General features: G+C 43.2%; 1 protein-coding gene across 5 annotated transcripts in view; it reads right to left on the bottom strand.

The window, feature by feature from the left end:
* IGF1R (insulin like growth factor 1 receptor) overlaps positions 1–24,594 on the bottom strand; it is a 287,658-nt gene that overhangs the window by 57,117 nt on the left and 205,947 nt on the right. For all 5 annotated transcript variants that reach the window (XM_068275134.1, XM_068275136.1, XM_068275135.1 and 2 more), the window contains exons 5-9: positions 20,092–20,236; positions 9,947–10,158; positions 8,853–8,979; positions 6,873–7,111; positions 5,043–5,210 (exon numbers count right to left, since the gene is read on the bottom strand). In XM_068275134.1, coding sequence (XP_068131235.1) covers positions 5,043–5,210; positions 6,873–7,111; positions 8,853–8,979; positions 9,947–10,158; positions 20,092–20,236 — 891 coding nt within the window. The remainder of the gene's footprint in view (positions 1–5,042; positions 5,211–6,872; positions 7,112–8,852; positions 8,980–9,946; positions 10,159–20,091; positions 20,237–24,594) is intronic.

The following is a 24,594-nucleotide window of genomic DNA, read 5'->3' as shown; positions in this document are numbered from 1 at the left end:
AAAAAGGAAACATAAAAAACCAGGAGCGCCAGACAGTGTAGTATATTTCCAGGCAATGAAATAATGCGTGAAACAAATACTACTTACAAACCTGGGGTGCTATTAGGCAACCACAATATGAGGTAGGTGGAGAATTCAGTCTCCACACACATTAGGAATCTTCTTCAGGATAGGTTGGGTTGCATTTCAGAAAAAGGACCACTGGATTATTGTCTCGGGGGACAACCCTGGGGGGGGGGCAACCCTGGGGGGAGGGGGGCAACCCTGGGGGTGGGGGGGGGGGGGGGGAAAACTACACGAAATTGGAGGAGGTGCCCTAATGCAGTATGCAATGGGTAAATGTGGGTAATGAAACAGTCTTACCTCAGGTGGTAGGTATAAGGATAATAATTTTATTGGACACAGGAAAAGATGGCGCATTTCGCAGGACTATATATATCTACAAATTCACTCGCACACCAGCATCAAATGTAAATATTTGTGTATTGAAAAGATTTAAAACAGTCACGTCTATAGAAACATGCACTAATATGCTATTTGATTGATGTATGCTCTCTGTGACCCCCCCCCCCCCCCCCCCTTATACCAGATCTGTTGTCAGCTTGTTGTATGCCTCATTTTTTCTATAGACATGTGACTGTTTTGATTCTATTCAATACACAAATATTTGCATTTGATGCTGGTGTGCGGGTCAATTTGTAAATATACATGTATATGTAGGGCCTATGGCCTGGTTTATAGACTGTGACTAAATAAGGAGTGCAGACATAGTTACATAGTAATTTTGGTTGAAAAAAGACATACGTCCATCGAGTTCAACCAGTATAAAGTACAGCACCAGCCTGCTCCCTCATATATCCCTGTTGATCCAGAGGAAGGCGAAAAACCCTTACAAGGCATGGTCCAATTAGCCCCAAAAGGGAAAAAATTCCTTCTCGACTCCAGATGGCAATCAGATAAAATCCCTGGATCAACATCATTAGGCATTACCTAGTAATTGTAGCCATGGATGTCTTTCAACGCAAGGAAAGCATCTAAGCCCTCTTTAAATGCAGGTATAGAGTTTGCCATAAGGACTTCCTGCGGCAATGCATTCCACATCTTAATCACTCTTACTGTAAAGAACCCTTTCCTAAATAAATGGCTAAAACGTTTTTCCTCCATGCGCAGATCGTGTCCTTTAGTCCTTTGAGAAGGCCTAGGGACAAAAAGCTCATCCGCCAAGCTATTATATTGCCCTCTGATGTATTTATACATGTTAATTAGATCCCCTCTAAGGCATCTTTTCTCTAGACTAAATAAACCCAGTTATCTAACCTTTCTTGGTAAGTGAGACCTTCCATCCCACGTATCAATTTTGTTACTCGTCTGGGCACCTGCTCTAACACTGCAATATCTTTCCTGTTATGTAGTGCCCAGAACTGAATTCCATATTCCAGATGTGGCCTTACTAGAGAGTTAAACAGGGGCAATATTAGGCTAGCATCTCACGTTTTTATTTCCCTTTCAATGCATCCCAAAATTTTGTTAGCTTTAGCTGCAGCGGCTTGGCATTGAGTACGATTATTTAACTTGTTGTCGATGAGTACTCCTAAGTCCTTCTCCAAGTTTGATCTCCCCAACTGTATTCCATTTATTTTGTATGGTGCTAGACCATTGGTACGTCCAAAATGCATGACTTTACATTTTTCAACATTGAATTTCATCTGCCATGTATGTGCCTATATAGCCAACCTATCCAGATCCTGTTGCAATATGACACTATCTTCCTGAGAGTTGATGATTCTGCACAATTTTGTATCATCTGCAAAAATAGCAACATTGCTCACTACTGCATCTACTAGGTAATTAATAAATAAATTGAAGAGCACTGGACCCAGTACAGACCCCTGTGGGACCCCACTGCTTACAGTCACCCATTTTGAGTATGATCCATTGACCACAGCTCTTTGTTTTCTGTCCATTAGCCAGTTCCCTATCCATGCACACAGACTCTTCCCCAGTCCTTGCATCCTCAACTTTTGCACCAGACTTTTGTGTGGAACAGTGTCGAAGGCCTTTGCAAAGTCCAAGTACATCACATGTACAGCATTCCCAATATCCACATTAGCGTTCACTACCTCATAAAAGCTGAGCATGTTTGTCAAACAGGACCTGTCTTTAGTAAACCCGTGCTGATGCTGAAAAATCAGATTATTTTCTACTATGAAGTCATGTATAGTATCTCTTAGTAACCCCTCAAATTAAGTGCATTTCGCAGGACCAGCCTGCTTCCTCAGGTCTACAGTACCAGTGTCTAATGCAGCTGCACCCATGGACTTAGAGCATCTATCATATCTTAATAGGCACTCCCAGCCCATGCAGCTGCATAAGACACTGTACTGTAGACCAGAGGAAGCGGGCAGATCCCATGAAATATGTCATCCTTTCCTATGTCCAAAAAAATTACTATCCTTAAACCAGCTACATGAGGTAAGACAGTTTCATTACCCATGTTTACCCATTGCATACTACACTGATGATGTGCTCCCTCCCATTTTGTGTATAGTTATAAAGGTGCTCACTAATGATATAGTGTATTTTGTACAATCTTAACAAATGTATGTAGTAGAAGGATAAACTGAGTGGATACACTTTGAATAGATAGTTTGAGTAGTCCCCCATATTACATAGAAATAGTAAGATTGTACACAGCATAATGTATCATTAGTGGGCACCTTAACAGAAGTGAAAAGAGCTGAAGTCCAGCAAAGTTTTTGTAGTTTTAATAATGAACCAGTTATTCTAGATTTGCAATAAGTTAATAGGGCCATAAGTGGCATTTCATAGAAAGTAAAATGTGTGTCTTATTAGTACCATCCACCATGTTTAAGTTAAAAAACAACAACTAATCCAATGCAAATTCTATCTATAACACCCAAGTAAGGCCCCATCCTGATAGATGATAATCCTCTGGAATCTGAACAGCAGAATGTAGCTATTGGGAGGTAATCCTGACATTCCACTACGGCTCTGTTTGAAAGTAAAGTGGAATGTAGCAATTCCCTTCCGCCATGGCTAACTGATGTTTTACACCACAATTACAGTGCAAGTAGATCTGATACAGGACATCAATTAAAATGCAAGGCCAGACTTGTGAGTTATATTCCAATGTCACTGCCTATAGAAAGGAATCTAGACAGATTTATGTTTAAAGAAATACAAAGACATGCTAACCACCCACAACCCCCTCCCTTCCTGCTGCTTTTAAAGTGAAACTCCAAATAGCTAAATATGAAAAAAGGTGAGTGAGAGAGTGTACAAGAGGCTTGGTCCAAGACTGTAAGGCTATGAGAGTAAAATCAGACAGAGGAGAGTGAAGAGATAAATCATGGAAGAGTAGAAGAGAGAGTAGAGCGTTCTCGCATTGAAAAGCGCCCAAATATTGCTAGCGCAGGGATTGTGATTTTTCAGGAATTGCATTTGCAAACATAAAATGCAGCGCAATTGTTCCCAATATACTACATGCACTGCTTTTGTGATCGCAATGCAGTGCTGTAAATGCTGCCATAGGGAGGTGCTGCACTAGCGCTATGCCGCAATCGGCAAGCACAGGAGAGTCTCCCGTGGTGTGAAACAGCCCTACAGGCAATAAAATGAGAGAGAGAAATAACCTGAGGCTCTGTAGTTCTATTCAAATTCTCTTAATCCACAAAGCCATGGTAATTCTGAGTAAATCTGGAAGTTTTGAATCAGGATGAAAGCATTTATTGCCTAATTTTAAAGAACGAGAGTAAGCTTTCGACAAATAAGGCTTATTAACCAAAGACTTACTCTAGTACTTTAAAGTTAGCCAATAAATGTTATCATCCTGTTTCAAAACTTCCTGCTTTTACAGATGTCTAACACGGTACAATACTCCACTTATACTACTGAGTATGTCAGGTGACACAGCCGTTTCCTGTTTCAGCCTTGCAGTTTCCTGAGTCACCTGAAGTGGCGTAGCTAAGGAAATATGAGCCCCGGTGCAAGTTTTACATTGGGACTCCCAAGCACTATACATAGTAATTAATACGGCGCACCAAACCTCCCAAAGACAGCCCCAGTATCAAAGGTGCAAGAAGGGGATGGGGAAGTGTGTTAATGATTACTAATATTCAGAGCACCTATAGAAGTGATTATTACCAGGACAGGATCAATAGAGAGCTCATAATGCGTTTGAGGCAAATACCCTTGAGGCTGCTATGGCCCAAGGTATGGTTGCAACCTCTGCATCCCCTATTCCTACGCCACTGGTCACCTGTATGCTGATAGGATAACCAATATAGGTATATGTACTGCTAATTACAGTGACATTCCAATGTGCTAGAAAGACATATCCGTTCTGCACAGGGCTATGGAGAAGGTACAAAAACCATCCGACTCCACATACCCCAAAATTGCTCTGACTCCACAGCCCTGATGCATACAAACTGTGCCCATTTTCTAGAACCTGTATGCTGTGTCTCGGTACAGACAGCAGAGGTATTTCTTCTACCTAGCTGAAAAGGCTGAGGTCTTGTAGCCATGTTCCACACCTGCACTGAGTGACTGGCAGCAACACGGACACTCCCCAAGCCTTGGTATATCGGCTGGATGATGGTGTGCTCACAGTATGAATGCATACACCTGAACTGAAAATGACTGCTTATTTCTCAGCAAAGGTGAAATTTCACTTTAGAGGATGACACCACAAACAGACCACAGGAAGTTGCAAAGTGACAAGCTGAACCAGGAAACAGCAGTATATCCCTCTTGTCTATGCAAGGTACCAAAGATGAGTGAATCACAGGATTGAAGAGAATTAGAAATCCTTCAGAAGGTAAAACAGTTCACAAACATATCTACACTGTAATGTATGTTTATCTATTCGCCTGAAGGGTTCCCCATGCTAAAAAGGTTTATTGTCAAGAATAACATTTCCTTCTTCATTCACTGTGCTAGCAGTTCCTTATATGAAGTCACTCAGAGTACATATATATATTTTTGTAGGCACTCCAACAACTGACTAGTAGGAAAGGCACCTTTAGAGCAGTAGTTGTGCTGGTACAAATAGCTGTCCTGAGGCTGCTGCTGCCAGCGCACAATGTAATAGGAGAGATTGCCATTTGGAAGAGAGGGAGGCTTCCACTTCACAATTAGCTGAGATGAAGAGTTGGAGGCAGAGATGACATCAAGAGGAATGGAGGGAACTAAACAAGAAAAGGGACAAAATGTTAGCAGCCCATAAAAACCTCACATGCAGCATTCATTCATGCACCACAATGTATAACTGTAAAAGGCCTGTGACTGTTACTCAGATGACAGGTCTGAGTTATGTATGCATGAACAGTGAAAGGCAATAATGAAGATGGAGGTAGGCAAACGGTGGCGTCGGCCAGCAGTTATTTATTCTTAGAACAAAAATGGTTTCCTGCAGTTTTAGAGGTCAAGTTTTATATCTTGGATTGTAGAGGAGTTTAGATCGGCACTAGATAGATGTGCAGACAGTTGAGGGGAAACGGTGCAAAGGGCTATGCCTCCAGATGAATGAGGTACAATTGTAGAACAGAAGAGGCAAAAGAATCTGGACACCAGCCAAAATCCAAAATGGTCGTCCCCTTTATTTCATCCTCAACATCACAGATAAAAGTTGCATAGTGTATAGCCTAACAGGCTGTTTCACAGGTTACCCTGCTTCTTCAGAGGCGCAAACTGTTTGTCCCTCTGAAGAAGCTGGGCAACCTGCGAAACAGCCTGTTAGGCTATACACTATGCAACTTTTATCTGTGATGTGGAGAATGAAATAAAAGGGACGACCATTTGGATTTTGGCTGGTGTCCGGATTCTTTTGCCTCTTCTGCTCTATAAGTTTTATATTTATCTGCTTATGCTTATTTGAATTTAAAGCAAACTGGGAGGTTTTCAATGGCCAAAAACGGATAATTACCTCGGGAGGGGGAATCCCCTGGATCCTAAATAGGCTTCCCTCCCATCGTCCTTAGCCAGGCTGATCCTGTGACGAGACCCCCGAAGCGCTGCGCCTGCGCAGTAGCATGGACACGCTCGTGCTGCAGCCGAGAAAGCCAACCCCGATCGGGTCCGTGGTACTGAGCAGGCGACTTGCACATGCACAGCAGCACAGGCCCAATCCGGCCTGTTTTTTTTCTGAAGAAAGGCGAGTGGGTCTGTGCTACAACGCATGCGTGAGCTATCAACACGAGAGAGGTGGAACTCCGCTCAAAACCTCCGTCTGCCGACAGTGCAGGATAGCAGGCTGCCAAAACCTCGGATCCAAGACTGTGTAAAAAGTGGAATCCGCACGATGTCGGTAGAAACTGTAAATCTTTATTGGATCATAAAACACTTTTCCACTTTTTACACAGTCGTGAGCTATCAAAAAGTATCAAGAAGTTCTTTTTCAGTGGTCCAAGCACTGGAACAGGCTTGCGGAGGAGGACATTCTATAGAGGCTTCCCCCTCCCGAGGCGAGTACACCATAGGGGCACTTTTTTCCCTTCAGGTACACTTTAAAGATAACTATAAAATAACTTTCATAACTTCATAATTATAGTCCTGATTGTGTCCCATATACACAACTACAGGATCTTGTTCTGTTTTCACTAACTGCCCCAACTGCTACATGACACAGACATCTGCAGAGTTGCTAGACTTTGTAAATAAATGAATCAGCACATCACACATTTACAATTGGACAGAAATATGGACAAACTGTGCTGAAACAACTTGTACATTTTTAAGCATCTATCTTTTGAAATTAGATCTAACTCTTCCCCACAAACCGGCTGTGAGTGTAGAACACACTATAGGACAGGTGTAGGCAAACAATAAAAACAATGAAGAAAACTAAGTACCTGCAGGATCTGTACGGATGTAAATAATCTTGCTTTTTGCTCCATGAACTTGATGAGTCTCCATCACAGCCAGTGTAAGAGCTTTCACAAAGATTGCATAGGAAGTCCAGGGCTTCAGGCCCTGCAGGAGAACTCCCGGATTCTTATCCTTGTTCTGTGGTAGGTCTACATCCACCATGTTCCAGCTGTTTGACCCACATGCATCCTGACCATCGTACTCGGTCACATCAGGAACAGGACTAAAGCAAAAGAAAAGCCAGATACATTTACTGTGACTGCGGTAAGGGTACAGTGAAATGAAATTACAAGAACTATTAATAGGCCACTAGTATGATAACGCACCATCATTCCAATAACCAGGCAGCACCGGGCATTACAACTGCATTACATATTCATATTTCTACTCCAAGCAATGCTTCAAGATCAAAGGAGGACTAATTCATAAGAATGGTTTGCAGCATTTCTGTAACACAGAAAAGCTTAAGACTAGAAAAAACTGAATGAAATACTTAACACCACATAAGTACAATGTTTCTCTCGGTCTATAACCGCAATTTTTTATTGGTACTGTACACAAAGGCTGCTCTTTTTGCAATTGAGCGCTCGTTTAACAGCTACATAGCTTTGAATTGCAACGGGCACTCCAATGCCAGCGGATGTGACCTTGTGATCAATATTAAATCATATTCTTGTTATCTCATCTAACACCAAGTGGTGCAAGTCAGCATGGCTGATATCAGATAGATGGTGATCATCTTCCTAATCTAGTAGTGTACATCTAGTTCTACAAATACTTGAAACTATCAATGGTTGAAACAATATGCTGAGTATGGAAAATCACCATTCCCTGTTCTCACACAAGTTTAAGGTCAGGGAGCCACTACAGATCGCAAAGCGCTACCGCAATCGCTAAGGCTCTGTGTAACATTAGAACTGTGTTTTCCGGTGATTTAGGTATTAGATTGAACCCAAACGCTCACAAAATGTTGCATGTCTTGCAATTACGATTAGCCCTAATCGCAATCCCTACAGTGGACTCAACACCATAGACTACTATGAAAAATCGCTTCATAATCACTTGTGAAAAATCGCTATAAAATCGCTAGTGCTTTTTGGATGGAAAGTGAACTGGGCAATCTTCCTGTTCTCCATTTGTGTGTCATCGTTCTCCTTGGTAACATCCTCCTGTTCTCCATTCGTGTGTCATCGTTCTCCTTGGTAACATCCTCAGCAACTCCTGACATAGGACCAGAAAAAGATTAACCTCTCTAGCGCTCTGGACGAGCTGAGCTCGTCCAGAGATGCTAGAGGGCACCGCTCAGGCCCTGGTGGGCCGATTTTGATAAGAAAACATTTTTCAAACACGCAGCTAGCACTTTGCTAGCTGCGTGTTTGCTCTGATCGCCGCTGCTCGTCGCCGATCCGCCGCTACCCGACGTGAAAGAGGCCCCCCGCAGCATGGGCAATCGCGGCCAGGCTGCACTTTGGGGTGGATCGGGAGTACCTGTGACGTCACGACGTCGATGACGTCACTCAGTTCGTCGCCATGGTGACGGGGAAGTCCTAAAGGAAATCCCGTTTAGAACAGGTAGGGGAGAATCATGTAGCTAGTGCTAGGCTAGTTACATGATAAACAAAAAAAAAAAAAAAAATCGGGCAAAAAAACCCAATTAGAACGCCCAGCAGGTTAAAATGGGGCCCTAGGCAAGGTGGGGGCTAGCATCCACCAGGCCCCTAGACTCTCTCCAGGCCCTAGGCAACTGCCTAGGTTTCCCATGTGGATGATGCGGCTCTGCATAGGACAGGATCTACAACTCTGGTAGACTGAACAAAAAAAATCCATATTTTACCAGTGAATACTTCCCGCATGTGAGAATTCAGTGACACCTTCTACACTTTATCATGACTGCTAATGACCGCTTCTTTTGGAACCAAATAGAAGTAGGAATTTAAACACCTAAAATCCCTAAAGCAACTTACGCCTCCTTGTAGTAGACAGTAAAGCTGATGAGGTCTCTGTAATCTGGAGGTTTGTAACGCTCCCAAGTAAGCATGATCCGGTTCTTCATTGTGCTGTTGGAGATGAAGTTCAGTGTGTGGCTTTCACCTGTAGGAAACACAGGTGTATGCTTGTTATACAAAGGGGTGTGGCAAAATGGGCAGCGATTAAGGGGCGGGACTAAAACACATACACAGTCATATACACAGCATATGCTGCAATACATAGAACATAAACCTAAGATGCAAAATATTACATTTTCAGAAGAATCTCTGTATTTGCTATACAGGCTTTTGCCGATTCAAAACATGAACGTGTGACCTAAGAGGGGTTAATTTTTTTTTTTTATATAACTTTTTACTTGGTGTGCGACCATTGGGACTACCATATCAGTGAGGATGGCTTTTCTCCACACAACTGTGGTTGCTATTCTGGAAACTCTGGTTTGTGAGTACCTGTCTCGTATACAACTCTAATCCCCTTCTTACCAACAATACCATGCCATATTGGGTTCCTGAAGTCCCTGAGCTCCCTCCCCTCCCCCCCCCCCCCCCCCCCCCCCCAGTGCTACTCTTAACCACCTCAATAGCATAGAATAGAATAGATTGTCCAGCATGGACCCCAAAGGCTCTATGGAATCCACAGCCTTACCTTTACATAGGTACTGTGTCTAGCTCTGTTCTTCTGTGTCACTTCAGATTCACTTTAATCATAATTAATGAAGTGACACACTTATTTCTGTTAGTTGATGCCACTTTTCCACCTTGAGGAAGAAAGTGGATACCAGCAGACTTAAACCCACTATTGGGCAACATCAATTCTGTGAAAGTTAGCCAATCAGAACTCACATCTCTGACCAGTAACCCTCCCAGCCCAGCACCTGCTGTCTCTCTCCATCCTTGCTGAAGATACAACCATCACTCCCAACCCCAGCCTCTCCACCCTCTACCGCCTTGCTTGCTTGCTGGGAGATAAAAAGGTGTTTTATTGGTAATGTGTCAGAAAACTCAGCAGAAAGGTTTATTAAATCAGGGCTACTACAGTTACTCATATGATGAAGAATAACTTTACTCACAAGATGCTTGTTCCCCATTCTTGGGATTTATGTCTAATTCTGTGTGTCGTCCTCTGGTTCCAGTAGCATTTTCCATATCATAGATTTCTTTTAAGCACAGCTTGGGGTTGAATCCAAAACGCATCTTTCCATTTTTGATGGTAAGGTTGTGCTTGGACCAGTCCCACAACTGCTGTAGATTATTGTTGTCCACAACAAAGAAGGCGTATCCCCTGCAGAAAGTAAGGAACAATGTAAAGAGATTGTTTTCTAAACGCTACAGAAATGCAACATTATTTATTGACACTAGTGCTAGAAATTCATACTTCTGACCAAACACAGATATTTAAATTCCTATAAACAGCAAAATTTGCTTGCAGCTCCCATTAAATAAAATGTCCTCATTCTTTGCTACACTTCTTCATTAAAATACCCCTAAAGCTGGCCACTAACGGTCCAATTTCTAGCGAAAAATCGTTCGAGCGATCAGAAATTCTGATCGGATGAAAAATCGTTCACTATACTATCAACTAACCAATCATTGCTTCCTATCTATCACGACCACCAAGAAAATCCAAATTTTCGTTCGACGAAAATTCATTCGGGCGACATTTTTTTTCACTCGTTCATAACCGATTGTGTCCACCAATGGAGATTATTTACAACCAATCCGAACAGAATTTCTGATCGCTCGAACGATTTTTCGCTAGAAATTGGACCGTTAGTGGCCAGCTTAAGCCTCTACACAAACGGCAATGAAAAAATTCCCAGACCTTAAAACAATGTCAGCGTGAACAAGTTACTTAGAGTTGCAAATTCTTCCAAAGCCTACAGGAGTCCTGAAGGCACGTAACTTTAAGGGGGGACAGTGGTGGAATGAGGTCGGAGCGAGGACCAGGAAGGCTCTATTGCAAGGGTAGGGAACCTACGGCTCGGGAGCCAGATGTGGCTCTTGATGGCTGCATCTGGCTCACAGAGAAATCAGTAGGGGTTGATTTACTAAGCTACACTGCTCAAGCAGCGCAGCTTAGTGTGGCAGCACAAGTAAAATTTTCAAAGTAGGCACGCTACTGCTGCAGCACGCACTACTAACTTACTCGTGCTTTCCCCAAAACGAACAGCTGTTTGACACTGCAGCTGCCTGGAGGATCAACTGTATACACTTCACCATGGCAACAGGGGACATGAGCCCTCTGCTGCGCATGCCCAGTATCGCAGTTTGAAACATACTGTATGGCTCTCATGGCAATACATTTTAAAATATGTGGCGTTTATGGTTCTCTCAGCCAAAAAGGTTCCTGACCCCTGCTCTATGGGATCCAGAGCCTTATCTCTAAATAGAACGGTATCTAACCTGGAGCGAGTTTACTTGCTTCAGGTTCGCTTGATTGAAACTTACTTTAGCTATCTCCTGGAGCTCCATGAGGTAAGTTGTACCTTCCATGCCTGACTGCTATGGATTTTTCCCATCATGTACAGAGTCTGGTAAGCAAATAGGGCAGGAGGCTTTTCTAGAGGACAGCTGCACTGATTCTGAGCAGCAGACTACAGTTTCTCTCATCTTTCAGATCTGGCTGGGTTATGATCTTGCTGGAAACTGTCATTTTTACAGAGATGACACAAGACTGAAGAAAACTATATGGGTCATCATGAGTTGGGAGACTTTTTGTTGAGAAAAACCATTTTTATTACAGCTCTAGATATTAGAAGGATTAATGGGAGTATTATTTCAGCCTGATGACTTATTTGTGTGCATGTAAAATACAGCCACTACATGAGGTTTCAAACGGAAACCAGCAGATAGGAAAGACAAAGTTTGTTGCCAGTCAATGGCAGGCACTTGTCTCACTTTACTTACACTTTGTTTGCCTTTGATTTCAGCAGCTTTTGTCTCTGGGTGTACGGTCCATTTTCACAAGCATCCAACGATACAGAATGGGCTAAATGAATACTATATTTGTGCATTTTTACCTCCAGCATAAAAATGACTGAGCAATATATCACTGGCACATGCTGATCTCTTGTTGGGCATTGTGAACACACTGTGTGAGCACACAGGTTATAATATCATAGCTGTTGGATTCAGACGAGGTATAGCTTACCTGCAAGGCGAGGCATTGTCCTCTCTCTATGCATAAGTGATAGACAAAACACTGTACAAGTACTGCTGTGTTACGATTATTATTCATCAACGCTGAAGATTATGTCCGATTTTCTTATTTTTTTAATAACAAGCTCAGTTTCTACCAATACCGCAAAGCAATGGGGGGCATCGGGAAGCCTCCCCGTGGCGCTCCTGGATTGTGTTAATGTAGCATGAACTAATTCCCGCAGGGCAACCGCTTTGGAGTATTGGTTTTTGACCCTGCATAATTTGGCTTGCGAAAGCAAATGCATATTTGCATGAGCAATGCCTCATGATAAGCCAATTAGGCCAAATTTGCAAAGCCAGATTTGTTAGGGTTAAACTTGGTGCTTGATGCACGCATACATTTTCTTGTGGAAAGTATTTTCATAGTTGTATCCTTTGGAGACTGGTGGTGGATGGCTTGTTCTAGATGGTGTGAGCCCTGTAGTGAGCTGTCTCCGCCTGTCCTCCCCCCTCTCTGGAGTGTTGTGTGTAAGCCAGCCCTGAGGTCCAAAGCTTGGGGTGGCCCATGCTTCACTCCTTTCCCATGTGGTGCTCCCAAGTTATGCTAATGTAGCAGAACGCAATGGACGTCAAGGTAAGTGCCTGTTTTTAACCACTTAAGCCCTCAGTCGTTTTCACTTTATGCATCCGAGCAATGTTCACCTCCCATTCATTAGCCTATAATTTTATCACTACTTATCACAATGAACTGATCTATATCTTGTTTTTTCCGCCACCAATTAGGCTTTCTTTAGGGGGTACATTTTGCTAAGAGCCACTTTACTGTAAATGCATTTTAACAGGAAGAATAAGAAAAAAACTGAAAAAATTCATTATTTCTCAGTTTTTGGCCATTATAGTTTTAAAATAATACATGCCTCCATAATTAAAACCCACGTATTGTATTTGCCCATTTGTCTCGGGTGTTTCACCGTTTAAATTATGTCCCTATCACAATGTATGGCGACAATATCTTATTTGGAAATAAAGGTGCATTTTTTCCGTTTTGCATCCATCACTATTTACAAGCTTATAAAAAAAAATAGAAATATTTCATCTTTACATAGATATTTAAAAAGTTTAGACCCTTAGGTAAATATTGATGTGTTTTTTTATTTTTTTAATGTAATGTTTTTTTGTTTTTTTTTATTAAACATTTTATGTGGGCATTTTTGGGAGGGTGGGATGTAAATAGGGTTTGATTTAGGGAAATATATGAGTGTTAATTTTTTTTTTTACTTTTAGATGTAGTTTTACTTTTTGGCCACAAGGTGTTTGTTTGTTGAGTTTGTTTACATTGCGTCACTCTAAGCGTACAATGTACGCTTAGAGAGACATGGGAGTTAGAAAAAGCAAAGCTTCCGAGAGAAGCTGTCGCTTTTTCTGCGGGGGAGATTCCGCGGCCGGGAAGCACGCGTGCACGCTCGCGATCGGCCGCGGGAGTGCGCTTGTCCTCCTTGACGTATAAATACGTCAAGGAGGACAAAGTGGTTAATATTGGGAGGTGGGTGTGGACAGCGCTCCCCGGTGCTGGCCACGTTTGGGGCGGTCGCCTACGCCCCCAGCCTTCCCCTCCGGGGTGCTGCTGTGGTTCCCAAGCAGTGAGAGTGCTTGGGGCCCCGCGGCCCGCCGGTTCTATGGGGGCATTGGGAAGCCTCCCTGTGGCGCTCCTGGATAGTGCTAATGTAGCATGAACTAATTCCCGCAGGGCAAAGGCTTTGTGGTATTGTTTTTTTGACCCTGCATAATTTGGCATGCAAAAGCAAATGCATATTTGCATGAGCAATGACTCATGATAAGCCAATTAGGCCAAATTTGCAAAGCCAGATTTGTTAGGGATAAACTTGGTGCTTGATGCACGCATACATTTTCTTGTGGAAAGTATTTTCATAGTTGTATCCTTTGAAGGCAGGTGGTGGATGGCTTGTTCTAGGTGGTGTGAGCCTTTGAGTGAGCGTTCTGCGCCTGTCCTCCAGCCCTCCATCCATTGTGTGTAAGCCAGCCCTGAGCTCCAAAGCTTGGGGTGGCCCATGCTTCACTCCTTTCCCATGTGGTGCTCCCAAGTTTTGCTCATGTAGCAGAATGCAATGGACGTCAAGCTAAGAGCCTGTTTTTAATATTGGGAGGTGGGTGCGGGTGGCCCTCCCCGGCGCTGGCCAAGCCTGGGGGAGGGGGGTCGCCTGCATCCCCCTCCGGGGTGCCGCTGTGGTTCCCAAGCAGTGAGAGTGCTTGGGGCCCCACGGTTGTATGGAGGGCATTGGGAAGCCTCACTGTGGCACTCCTGGATAATGCCAATGTAGCATGAACTAATTCCCGCAAGGCAACCGCTTTGCGGTATTGGTTATTTGACCCTGCATAATTTTGAATGCGAAAGCAAATGCATATTTGCATGAGCAATGCCTCATGATAAGCCAATGAGGCCAAATTTGCAAAGCCAGATTTGTTAGAGTTAAACTTGGTGCTTGATGCACGCATACATATTCTTGTGGAAAGCCAGTTTCTACTGACCAGGCTTAGCTCTATCTTAAAAGATACCTGAGGTGACATGTGACATGATGAGATAGACATGTGTATAAGCACACAACTATGTTGTTCCTTTTTTTTCTGCCTGAAAGTTAAATATCAGGTATGTAAGTGGCTGACTCAGTCCTGACTCAGACAGGAAGTGACTACAGTGTGACCCTCACTCAGCCTCCATATCCCTCTCACTTCAGTTGTCCTTTAAGGAATACAAATGCTGAAAAAAAGAAAATATTTCCAGTTTTAATTTAAGCTCTCCAGTAAAAATCTCTAAAAGACCACTTCAAATATTATAAAGTTTACAATACATATATCCAAGAGTAAAGTGCATTATACATTACTGTAACTGTCACTTACTGTAGGTTGTAAAAATCTGAAAGGTTTTGGACTAGCAAGTAGGGATACTGGCCAGCAGCTTTGTATAGATCTTTACTATGGAGTGCTTTTGTAAACAGTAACTAATAGTAATAGTACCCATGAGTATATGGACTAGTCCAAAACCTGTCAGATCTATCAGATTTGTATAACTTACTGTGAAAACAATATAGGAAAAAGTAATTTATAGTGCATTTTACCCATAAGCAAATGTTATAAATTTTACAATCTTTTGACTCAGTGGTCCTTTAAAAAGACATTTCAGAATAGTTAATACAACTATCTGCATGCAATGTAGACAGACACTGTATGAAACTATGAAGAAACAGAAAAAATAGTTGACTCTTCTTCCATTTCCTCATATTTTCCCCCCTCCTCTAATGAAGTTTTCACAGTTCTTTAATTTGTCGTTGTTCTTCACTTGAAGTGGTCAAAGTAAATATCTGGGAAGCAGAGTTTGTCTTGGCTGAGGTAAGTGTGAGAAAACGCTTCATGAAAGCTTCGAGTTCCGATTAGCTCGCCTTTCAACCTGTGACAACATACAATATAACCTCTCAAAAGAAGGGCGGCCCAAACAGCTTCTAGCAAATAAATAATGTGGGAACAGGGAGAGAAGAGGCACTGAACAGCTATGCACAACCTCCTCTCGCTAGTATTCCGTATAAAATATAGTTTACAAACAAGTCTAGGAAATCTGGTCTGTTAACAGAATACTTAATGCTCAGACAGCTTACCACTGCATGAAGTGAAAGTGTAAACCATAATAAACTTTATTCAGTTTCTTCTTTTTCAAACACTGAGAATAATCTGAACTCAGCTTCTAAGTATGCAACAGAGTGACCCCATCCAAACGGTGGACAGACAAGTATAAGGACACCATAATTTTATATATTGACTGTCAATTCAGGTGCCCTTAAAGTGGATCCGAGATAAACTTTTACTCATTGCATAATTGTGTCCCTTTCATATAGTGAAGGTAGGTAAGTAGGTAAGTGAAGGATTCACACAGCAGGGCACAGGGCTGTGCTCCTGACTCTGTTAAGTTCCCCAGAGCTGCTCCATGCTCTGTGCACACACTGCTGCTACATCCAAAGACAACTGTAGCAGATAAAGAAAGGGGGCAGTGCTGTGAGCTGCAGGGTACCTGCAGATATTCTGGTATCTCAACTTGTGCCTGTCTCCAGACACTGCACCGGCCCTGGTCTCGGGGGCGAACACTTCAAATCCAGCGCAGGAGATTTGGGTGCAGCCGGCGTCACCATAGACCGTAATAGGAATTACAGCTATAGCGGCGTCAGAAGATGTAGCTGAAGTTACTTATGAAATACTATAATTTGGCCTCCAGCAATTGCGAATTATTTCATTCCACGCCATCCACGTGAACCTAGAGGGGGAATAGTATTTAACGTCGCCAGGAACTTGTGCAGGATCAGGATAAGCCATACCGGCTGTATCCTGCGCCCAAGTCTCCCGGCGGCGATTCCTCTCGTACGCCTGAGGGGGGATTCTGGGCAGCTGTAACCTTCCAGCCCCCCAACACACACACACACACACACGCACCAAGAAAGATGTCCCGTCTTATCCAGAGTGACAGTTTGCCTCTCACTTCCCCTGTAAACCTAATCTGTCTGCCCTGACTTTTGTACATGTGGCCACAGGAACTCAGTATAAGTAGCTCATGTTTCCATGGGGCATATCTCAGCCTTGGACACTGCAGAGGAGCAGGAAGAGAACGGGCATTTTGGTTAACAGGTTTAACAGTCTCCTTGGCTGATTTTCTCAGTTAGCATTATTGATCATGGAATGGATTTTAAATGTATTCACTGAAGACAGCTTTAGAAGTAAACCCAATTTTAAGTCACCCCAGAACTGTGGAGGACCAGCTGATGAAGGCTGTAGAATGTAAGGAATTCCTGATACATTACAAGGAGCAGTCTAATAAAAGAAGTAAAAAGGAGTAGACAGTGCCAGGAATTCATCATGCTGGAAACTTTAACCAGGCAGGTCAGATAAACTAACAGAGCCATAGCTTTCCCAGGACCTCCAAAAATCTGCACTCCTCACACAGGAGCCCCTGTTTCCCATACCAGCCTTTCCAGGGGAGAGGGCAGGTTCTCCTAAGTGTCAGAGTGATACAATAACCGGGAAACTAATGGAATGTGTCCAAACATTGGCATTCCACTCCTCACAAAATTAAGCAGAGATTCACTCCAACCATGCCTGGAATAAACAATATGGAGAGAGCCACAGTCACTGCTCTGGCACATTCATATCATAACAAGCACGTTACCGATTGGCTCCAGTGGTAAGGAGGCTGGTATACAGACCGCTCTTAAGCAAAATTGCAGTGAGAAAGCTTTATTTGAAAAGCCACTTTGGCACACTAATGAGATAGGTAGAAGAACTAAAAAGTAGCATAAACCAAGGGCAACATAAAATATTTATGCAGCGCCAACATCTTTCACAACGCTGTACAGAGAACATAGTCATGCCACTAACTGTCCCTCAGAGGGGCTCACAATCTAATCTCTAACACTGTCATACGTCCATTCTAGTCTAGGGCCAATTCATGGGAAGCCATAAAACTTACAGTAGCTGAATGTTTTTGGGATGAGGGAGGAAACTGATGTTCCAAAAGGAAACCCACGCATACACAGGGACAACATACACACTCTGTGCAGATAGCGCCTTGGCTGGGATTCGAACCATATCACACTAGATTTGTAGTAGTGAGTGGCTGAATAGTGTGCTGGTTAAAGTGGATACGAGATACACTTTTACTCATTGCATAATTGTGTTCCTCTCATATAGTTTATAGGGCATTCCTCAAGCCAAATACTTTTTTTGTTTTGTTTTAATACTCTAATTCCCTATAAACTAAACAAGCCTCGCCCACAGCTTTTCACAGTGCCTTGGCATTTTCAGGCAGTAGCAAGGGCTTATGGGAGCTCAGTCTGAGCAGGAAAAGGGGGAGGTGTTACTAGCCATTGATTTCAGAGGCAGAGGGGAGGAGGGAGGAGGAGAGGGGACTGAATTTACGCACAGGAAAGCTGATCGCATCTCCAGCCCTCAGCCTGTGGCAATGTGACAAACAGAACATGGCTACCCTCATTGTATCACAGGAATAAATAATCAAACTTTTGAAGCTGTTTGCAGCTAGATATGCTGTGTAAACTTTAGATAACATATATAGACAAGTTACTTGTTATAGTTCGTTTTTCATCTCAGATCCGATTTAAAGTGAACCTGAGGTGAGAGTGATATGGAGGCTGCAATATTTGTTTCCTTTTAAACAATACCAGTTGCCTGGCAGCTCTGCTGATCTATTTGGCTGCAGTCGTGTCTGAAGTACGCCAGAAACAAGCATGCAGCTAATCTTGCCAGATCTGATAATGTCAGAAACACCTGATCTGCTGCATGCTTGTTCAGGGTCTGTGGCTAAAAGTATTAGAGGGAGAGGATCAGCAATACAACCAGGCAACTAGTATTGCTTCCCAGGAAATGCATATGTCAGCCTCCATATATGGAGGCTGCATCTGTCTTTTTGAATGTGCCAATGAAGTATTTGTCACCCATTTGTCTTTGCCACTGCCATTATGTCAAATTGGGGGGAGGTCACCTGTTACATCAGCAACTGTCCTGGGTGAGGGGTTGCAGAGCCATGCCACTCACTGCCATCATGTTAAACTGGGGGGGCTAGCCAGTCACCTGTCACACGTTATGTCAGTAACTGTCCTGGGAAAAGGGGGGGGGGGGTTGCAAAGCCATGCCACTCACTGCCATCTTGTCAAATTGAGGGGGGGTTCACCCACCCCCTGTCGCCCATTATGTTCACCATCACTGTCTTAGACTATGTCTAGGCCAGGGGAGGGCAAAGTTTGTTACTTGCGGGCCACATTCCTCTCCTCCCTCTCGAGTGAGTTATGAGCACTGCATAATGACAGCTTTAACTCACCCAATCACAGCTTCCAATGTCGATCTTCATGGCCACAGCGGTGTCATGTGACACGCTGGCATGGATGAATGGTGGGTATGCTGATGCCGCTGTGGCTATCTGTGCTGGAAGCTGCGATTGGGTGAGTTAAACCTGTCACTATACCGCTTACAACTCTGCAGGGTGGAGAGGAAAGTGGCACTCTATGGGCGGGCCAGATTCAAAACACTAACAGGCCATGTATGGCACGCACGTCAGTTTGCCCAGCCATGGTCTAGGCTATGATGTTATCCAGTCTTTTGCCCCAGAGCACTCTGGGAGATCAGTTGATGTTCATGCATACTTTACAGAAAGAGGAAAAAAAACACAATTCTTCTCCACTAATAACTGAAAAGTATTTGGCCAGCTTGAAAGGTACCTAAAACAATTTTTTTAAAGCTTAACTTTCCCGGGGCGTCTACCAACCTCTTTCTGCACAGACAGTACGCTTTTGCCGACAGGAATGTGAACGAGGATACGTGTGGCTAGGGCCACACAGACGCAGTGGCCATTGACTGGCTCAGTCGCGAAAAACTAAACTGAGCCGCGGCGGGGAGCCGGAGGATCAGTATGGCATGGTGTGGGCACAGGACAGCTGCAGGGGGACAGAAGCCCCAGGTAAATAAGTTAAACTTGCTTTTTTTAAATCCTTTTAGGAAGTACTTCAAGATTACCTGCCAAGCTGCTGAACTGCTCAATAATCATGCTATTCAGCTGTCCAGGCAAGCTCGTCCTACAGCCAACTTGTTCTTAAAGTGTGCTTAAAACAATTTTGAATCTAGCTGTTCCATCACGTAAATAGCATGCATCCCATTGTATAGTTCATTATTGCGTATTTCCCATAGATTTTTTTTTTCTTTTTAGGTCCACAGATATGCTATCTTTTACCACAAATTCATTTTTTGCAAAAACGAGATGACATTCCATGTTTTCAGAATAGGATGAAATACTATAAGCAAAAATGTGATCTTTATCTGAGAAGAATTTAATAGGTGTAACTGGGTCCAAATGCCAATATCTGAGATACCCAAACGATCAGATATGATTTTTGTTGTCTAATACAGGGCCCTACAGCACTGGCATCCTCTTTGCTGCTGGCCAACGTCTGGAAGAACGTCACATGATGGTGCTTCAGATTGAATGTTGAAGAATAAGTTGCTCACTTACCCGTCAGTTAGGTTCTCTCCATTGATGTAACGCAGACTTTTCAGGAATGACAGAGACACCAGAGCGTGGGAGTGACGGATCTTCACATAGCCAGTCACCGTCTCTATCAAGCCCATGAATTGCTCCAGCTCTGCAGCAATGTTTTCTGTAACAAAATCGAGACAATATTAGAGACGAAACAACACTGTGCACTCCCCAAACGTGGGTAGAGGATAGAAAAAGTTTCATCAGTACATGCGCCTACTTTGTGGGCAGGGATTAGGTCTCAATATTGCGTCACTGACAGTAATTTAGTAACCCTTCAGTTTTCCCAAAAATTATATGAATTCCGAAACGAGTGACAGTGGATTCTCCAAAATCCAGTATTACTATTTCAGACTGTATTCCACACCACACAAAAACAGTCACAGCTGCAATTTAGAATCCACACTCTGCCTTTTAAGCTGAAAAAGATATATAAGTAATAACCGTTCTGCACTTTCCTAAAGTAAAACCTTATCTCCCTTTTCCCTGACAGTTAGCAGCATTTTAGCTTCTATTTACTTTTCAGGAAAATACTGAATTCATGAGCTTCTCCAGAATAGCTAAGCACTTGTATAGCTAAGCACTTAAGTTTAAAGAGAATCTGTATTGTTAAAATCGCACAAAAGTAAACATACCAGTGCGTTAGGGGACATCTCCTATTACCCTCTGTCACAATTTCGCCGCTCCCCACCGCATTAAAAGTAGTCAAAAACTGTTTTAAAAAGTTTGTTTATAAACAAACAAAATGGCCACCAAACCAGGAAGTAGGTTGATGTACAGCATGTCCACACATAGAAAATACATCCATACACAAGCAGGCTGTATACAGCCTTACTTCTGAATCTCAAGAGATCACTTGTGTGTGTTTACCTTCTGTCCCCAGCTTCTCTCATGCACTGAACATTACAGGCTTCCTGCAGACAGCTCTGCCTATGTCGTTAATTCCTTAGTATGTGACAGACAAGCTCCTTTCACAGCCTCCAGAGAAGGATTTTTATCCAGCTCTCTTCTATCACTGATAAGATAGCAGAGAAGCTGCTGGCTTATGTAAATAAAACACACACTGGAGTGTGCATAGAGGAACAGTTCAACACTGAAGAACTTGGCAGCCTTCCAGACACAGGCCGACAAGTCTGACAGGGGAAAGATACATTGATTTATTACAGAGATGGTTATAGTAGAAAGAGCTGCAGCAAGCCAGATCACATTAGAATAGGTTTAGGAACTTGTAGGAAGGTAGAAAAAACGTTGTAATTTTTGTTACAGAGTCACTTAGGCCCGGTTCACATTAGCGGTGGCCGTCCGGAATCGCCGTGCCGGAGCCGGACCGCTTGCAGAACGGACGGAACGGACGCACGGCAATAGCAATGAAAGCCTATGCGTCCGTTCACATGCGTCCGTTCTGCCGGACCGGAGCCGGACCGGATCCGGACCGGATCCGGACTCCGGCGTCCGTTCCAACATGCGCTATTTTTTGGTCCGGCTCCTCCGGCAGCCGTATCCGGAGCGGAGCCGGACTGCACCATCCGGCCAATACAAAGCAATGAGAGCCGGAGAGCGCACAACACACTGGCTACAAAAACCGGACGTTCTACCCCACTTCCTATGCATTTTGGATGGGGACCACATGGGCCCAGCGTTCAAAGAGTGGGGCAGCAGCGATTTCATGCTGGAGCTCGTTTTGGCAGCAACATGTCTGATGTCTGATAACGAGGAGGCGAACAACAGGAAGGAGAGAATTCCCAGTTTTACGAGTAAAAAATGCCTGGATCCATGGTCCCAACTGCAGTCTCTGTATCCACGGATGGTCTCCACACGTCCACCTGTCTCCAACAATGACCCCAGACCCTTCTGCTGACCTCCCAGACCCCAGGTATTTACAGGATGGTATCTCCTTAAGAAACCGGATCCGGACCGCAACCGTGTTCACACCGCACGGAAACCGGATGCAAACGGACCGGATCCGGACCGGATCCGGATAGGAACCGTGCGGATCAGGTCCGGTCCGGCTCCGGTGCGGTCCGGACATCCGGTGCGGTTTTGACAAAACCGCAAGTGTGCACTGCAAACCAGAAAGGGACTTCAAATAATTTCTTAGTAGGGCTAGTAGTATATCTTTATATATTTAGCTTATGTCACTTCAGGTATGCTTTAAAGTGAACTTTATAGTTAAGCTTTAGGCCATGAGCAAACGTCATTCAAGCATGCCTCAGCTGCCTGATACATACACATACATGGGCAAATAGGTCAAGCACACACTTGAACCTGTAAAGGTGGAAAGTAAATGAACACTTGTTTCAGCATCTCTCAGAAGAAACACTGACATCAGTTACAGTATCTGATGACATTTAATATTCTATTTCACCAAAGAAGTTATATTTCTTCAAGTAGTCTTGTTCTAGAATAAATTTTGCTTCTTAAAAATCAGGACATTAGGCTGTCCTTTAATGTCACGATCTTGATTGTACAAGCTTACCAATTGTATGTAGTAGAAGGGTAGACTGTGCAAATATACTTTGCATGGATATGCATTCAAAAAAGTGCGTTTTCCTACTTGTTATTACCGTACATATATTTATATTTGGTTTTGTGCACAAGTAAAATTGTCTGTCTACATATTCCCAAAGTACAGTTTAGCTGCTCTGAAAGCTGCCAGTGCATTTTATTGCATAGCGGCTGTATTTATAGATTAAAATATAGGTAGTGATCACTTCCTAGCTCCTTCTGCTTCTCAGCCCAGTACAGCTCAGTTTTGGCAGTTTGCTCATGTTTGTTAAATGTATTTGACAAAGGAATGTAAACAAAAGATAATGTTATCACCTCTTTGAATGCGACTAGAAGCTGCCGACTAAAGCAAGGTGCTTTCCACTGAAGAACAAAGTGCTGTATTTAACTGTTTGAATGCTGTTCTGCTACTTTTTTTGTGGTAGTATAATTTTGCTCTAAAAGATTATGTATAGCATAAGAGAAAATGCTGAGTTTCATAACACTACCATGCATGAAAATGAGTATACCATTTGCAACATGCTAGTCTGGAGTCAGAGAGGACACAGGTACAGCCCTGGAAAAGGATGCTGTTAAACTCCCATTCATAAGTTCTCTATGGATGTGACTGGGTTTCCAAGAATAGTGCACGAGGATGCCAGTAAGAGGTCTAGAGCTTTCAGCAGTCTCTCTTTTGGCACGAGCTGCGCCAGCAGTTGCAGTCTGGGGCTGCATGAATTATTGAAGCTTCCTCCAGACTCACAGGGCTGTGATATACTCCATCTGTAACCCTGTCCAAATCTAGCTTCAGACTACACTAACCCCTGAAACTCAGCAGTGCGCTCCCTGCCAAACAGCCAAGGCTGTATCATTCAGCCAAAAGGTAAGCAGCTAAATGAGGTGCGATAAAGGTGCAGGAACAAGGCACTCTTTGTTTTACAGACTATTGCTAATTTCCAACAAATATAAAACATCTGCTGATGCTGTCTATTATGGAAACAGCCTTCATGGGACAGGCTGCTAGAGTTTTCTTAAGTTCCTGCGGAAATGTACAAGTTTTAGGTACATTGATACAGTGGTGTGAAAAACTATTTGCCCCCTTCCTGATTTCTTATTCTTTTGCATGTTTGTCACACTTAAATGTTTCTGCTCATCAAAAAACGTTAACGATTAGTCAAAGATAACATAATTGAACACAAAATGCAGTTTAAATGATGGTTTTTATTATCTAGTGAGAAAAAAAAACTCCAAATCTACATGGCCCTGTGTGAAAAAGTGATTGCCCCCCTTGTTAAAAAATAACTTAACTGTGGTTTATCACACCTGAGTTCAATTTCTGTAGTCACCCCCAGGGCTGATTACTGCCATACCTGTTTCAATCAAGAAATCACTTAAATAGGAGCTATCTGACAGAGAAGTAGACCAAAAGCACCTCAAAAGCTAGACATCATGTCAAGATCCAAAGAAATTCAGGAACAAATGAGAACAAAAGTACTGTAATTGAGATCTATCAGTCTGGTAAAGGTTATAAAGCCATTTCTAAAGCTTTGGGACTCCAGCGAACCACAGTTAGAGCCATTAACCACAAATGGCAAAAACATGGAACAGTGACGATCCTTCCCAGGAGTGGCCGGCCGATCAAAATTACCCCAACAGCGCAGAGAAAACTCATCCGAGAGGCCACAAAAGACCCCAGGACAACATCTAAAGAACTGTAGGCCTCACTTGCCTCAATTAAGGTCAGTGTTCACGACTCCACCATAAGAAAGAGACTGGGCAAAAACGGCCTGCATAGCAGATATCCAAATGCGCAAAGTGGCGCAAACCACTTTTAAGCAAAAAGAACATTAAGGCTCGCCTCAATTTTGCTAAAAAACATCTCAATGATTGCCAAGACTTTGGGGAAAATACCTTGTGGACCGACGAGACAAAAGTTGAACTTTTTGGAAGGTAGTAGCAGTAGGGTATTGTACCGTGTTAGCCATCAGTAAAAGC

The sequence above is a fragment of the Hyperolius riggenbachi genome, chromosome 3 (genome assembly GCF_040937935.1).
Source record: "Hyperolius riggenbachi isolate aHypRig1 chromosome 3, aHypRig1.pri, whole genome shotgun sequence".
NCBI lineage: Eukaryota > Metazoa > Chordata > Amphibia > Anura > Hyperoliidae > Hyperolius > Hyperolius riggenbachi.
This window is presented reverse-complemented; position numbering and strand designations above follow the sequence as displayed.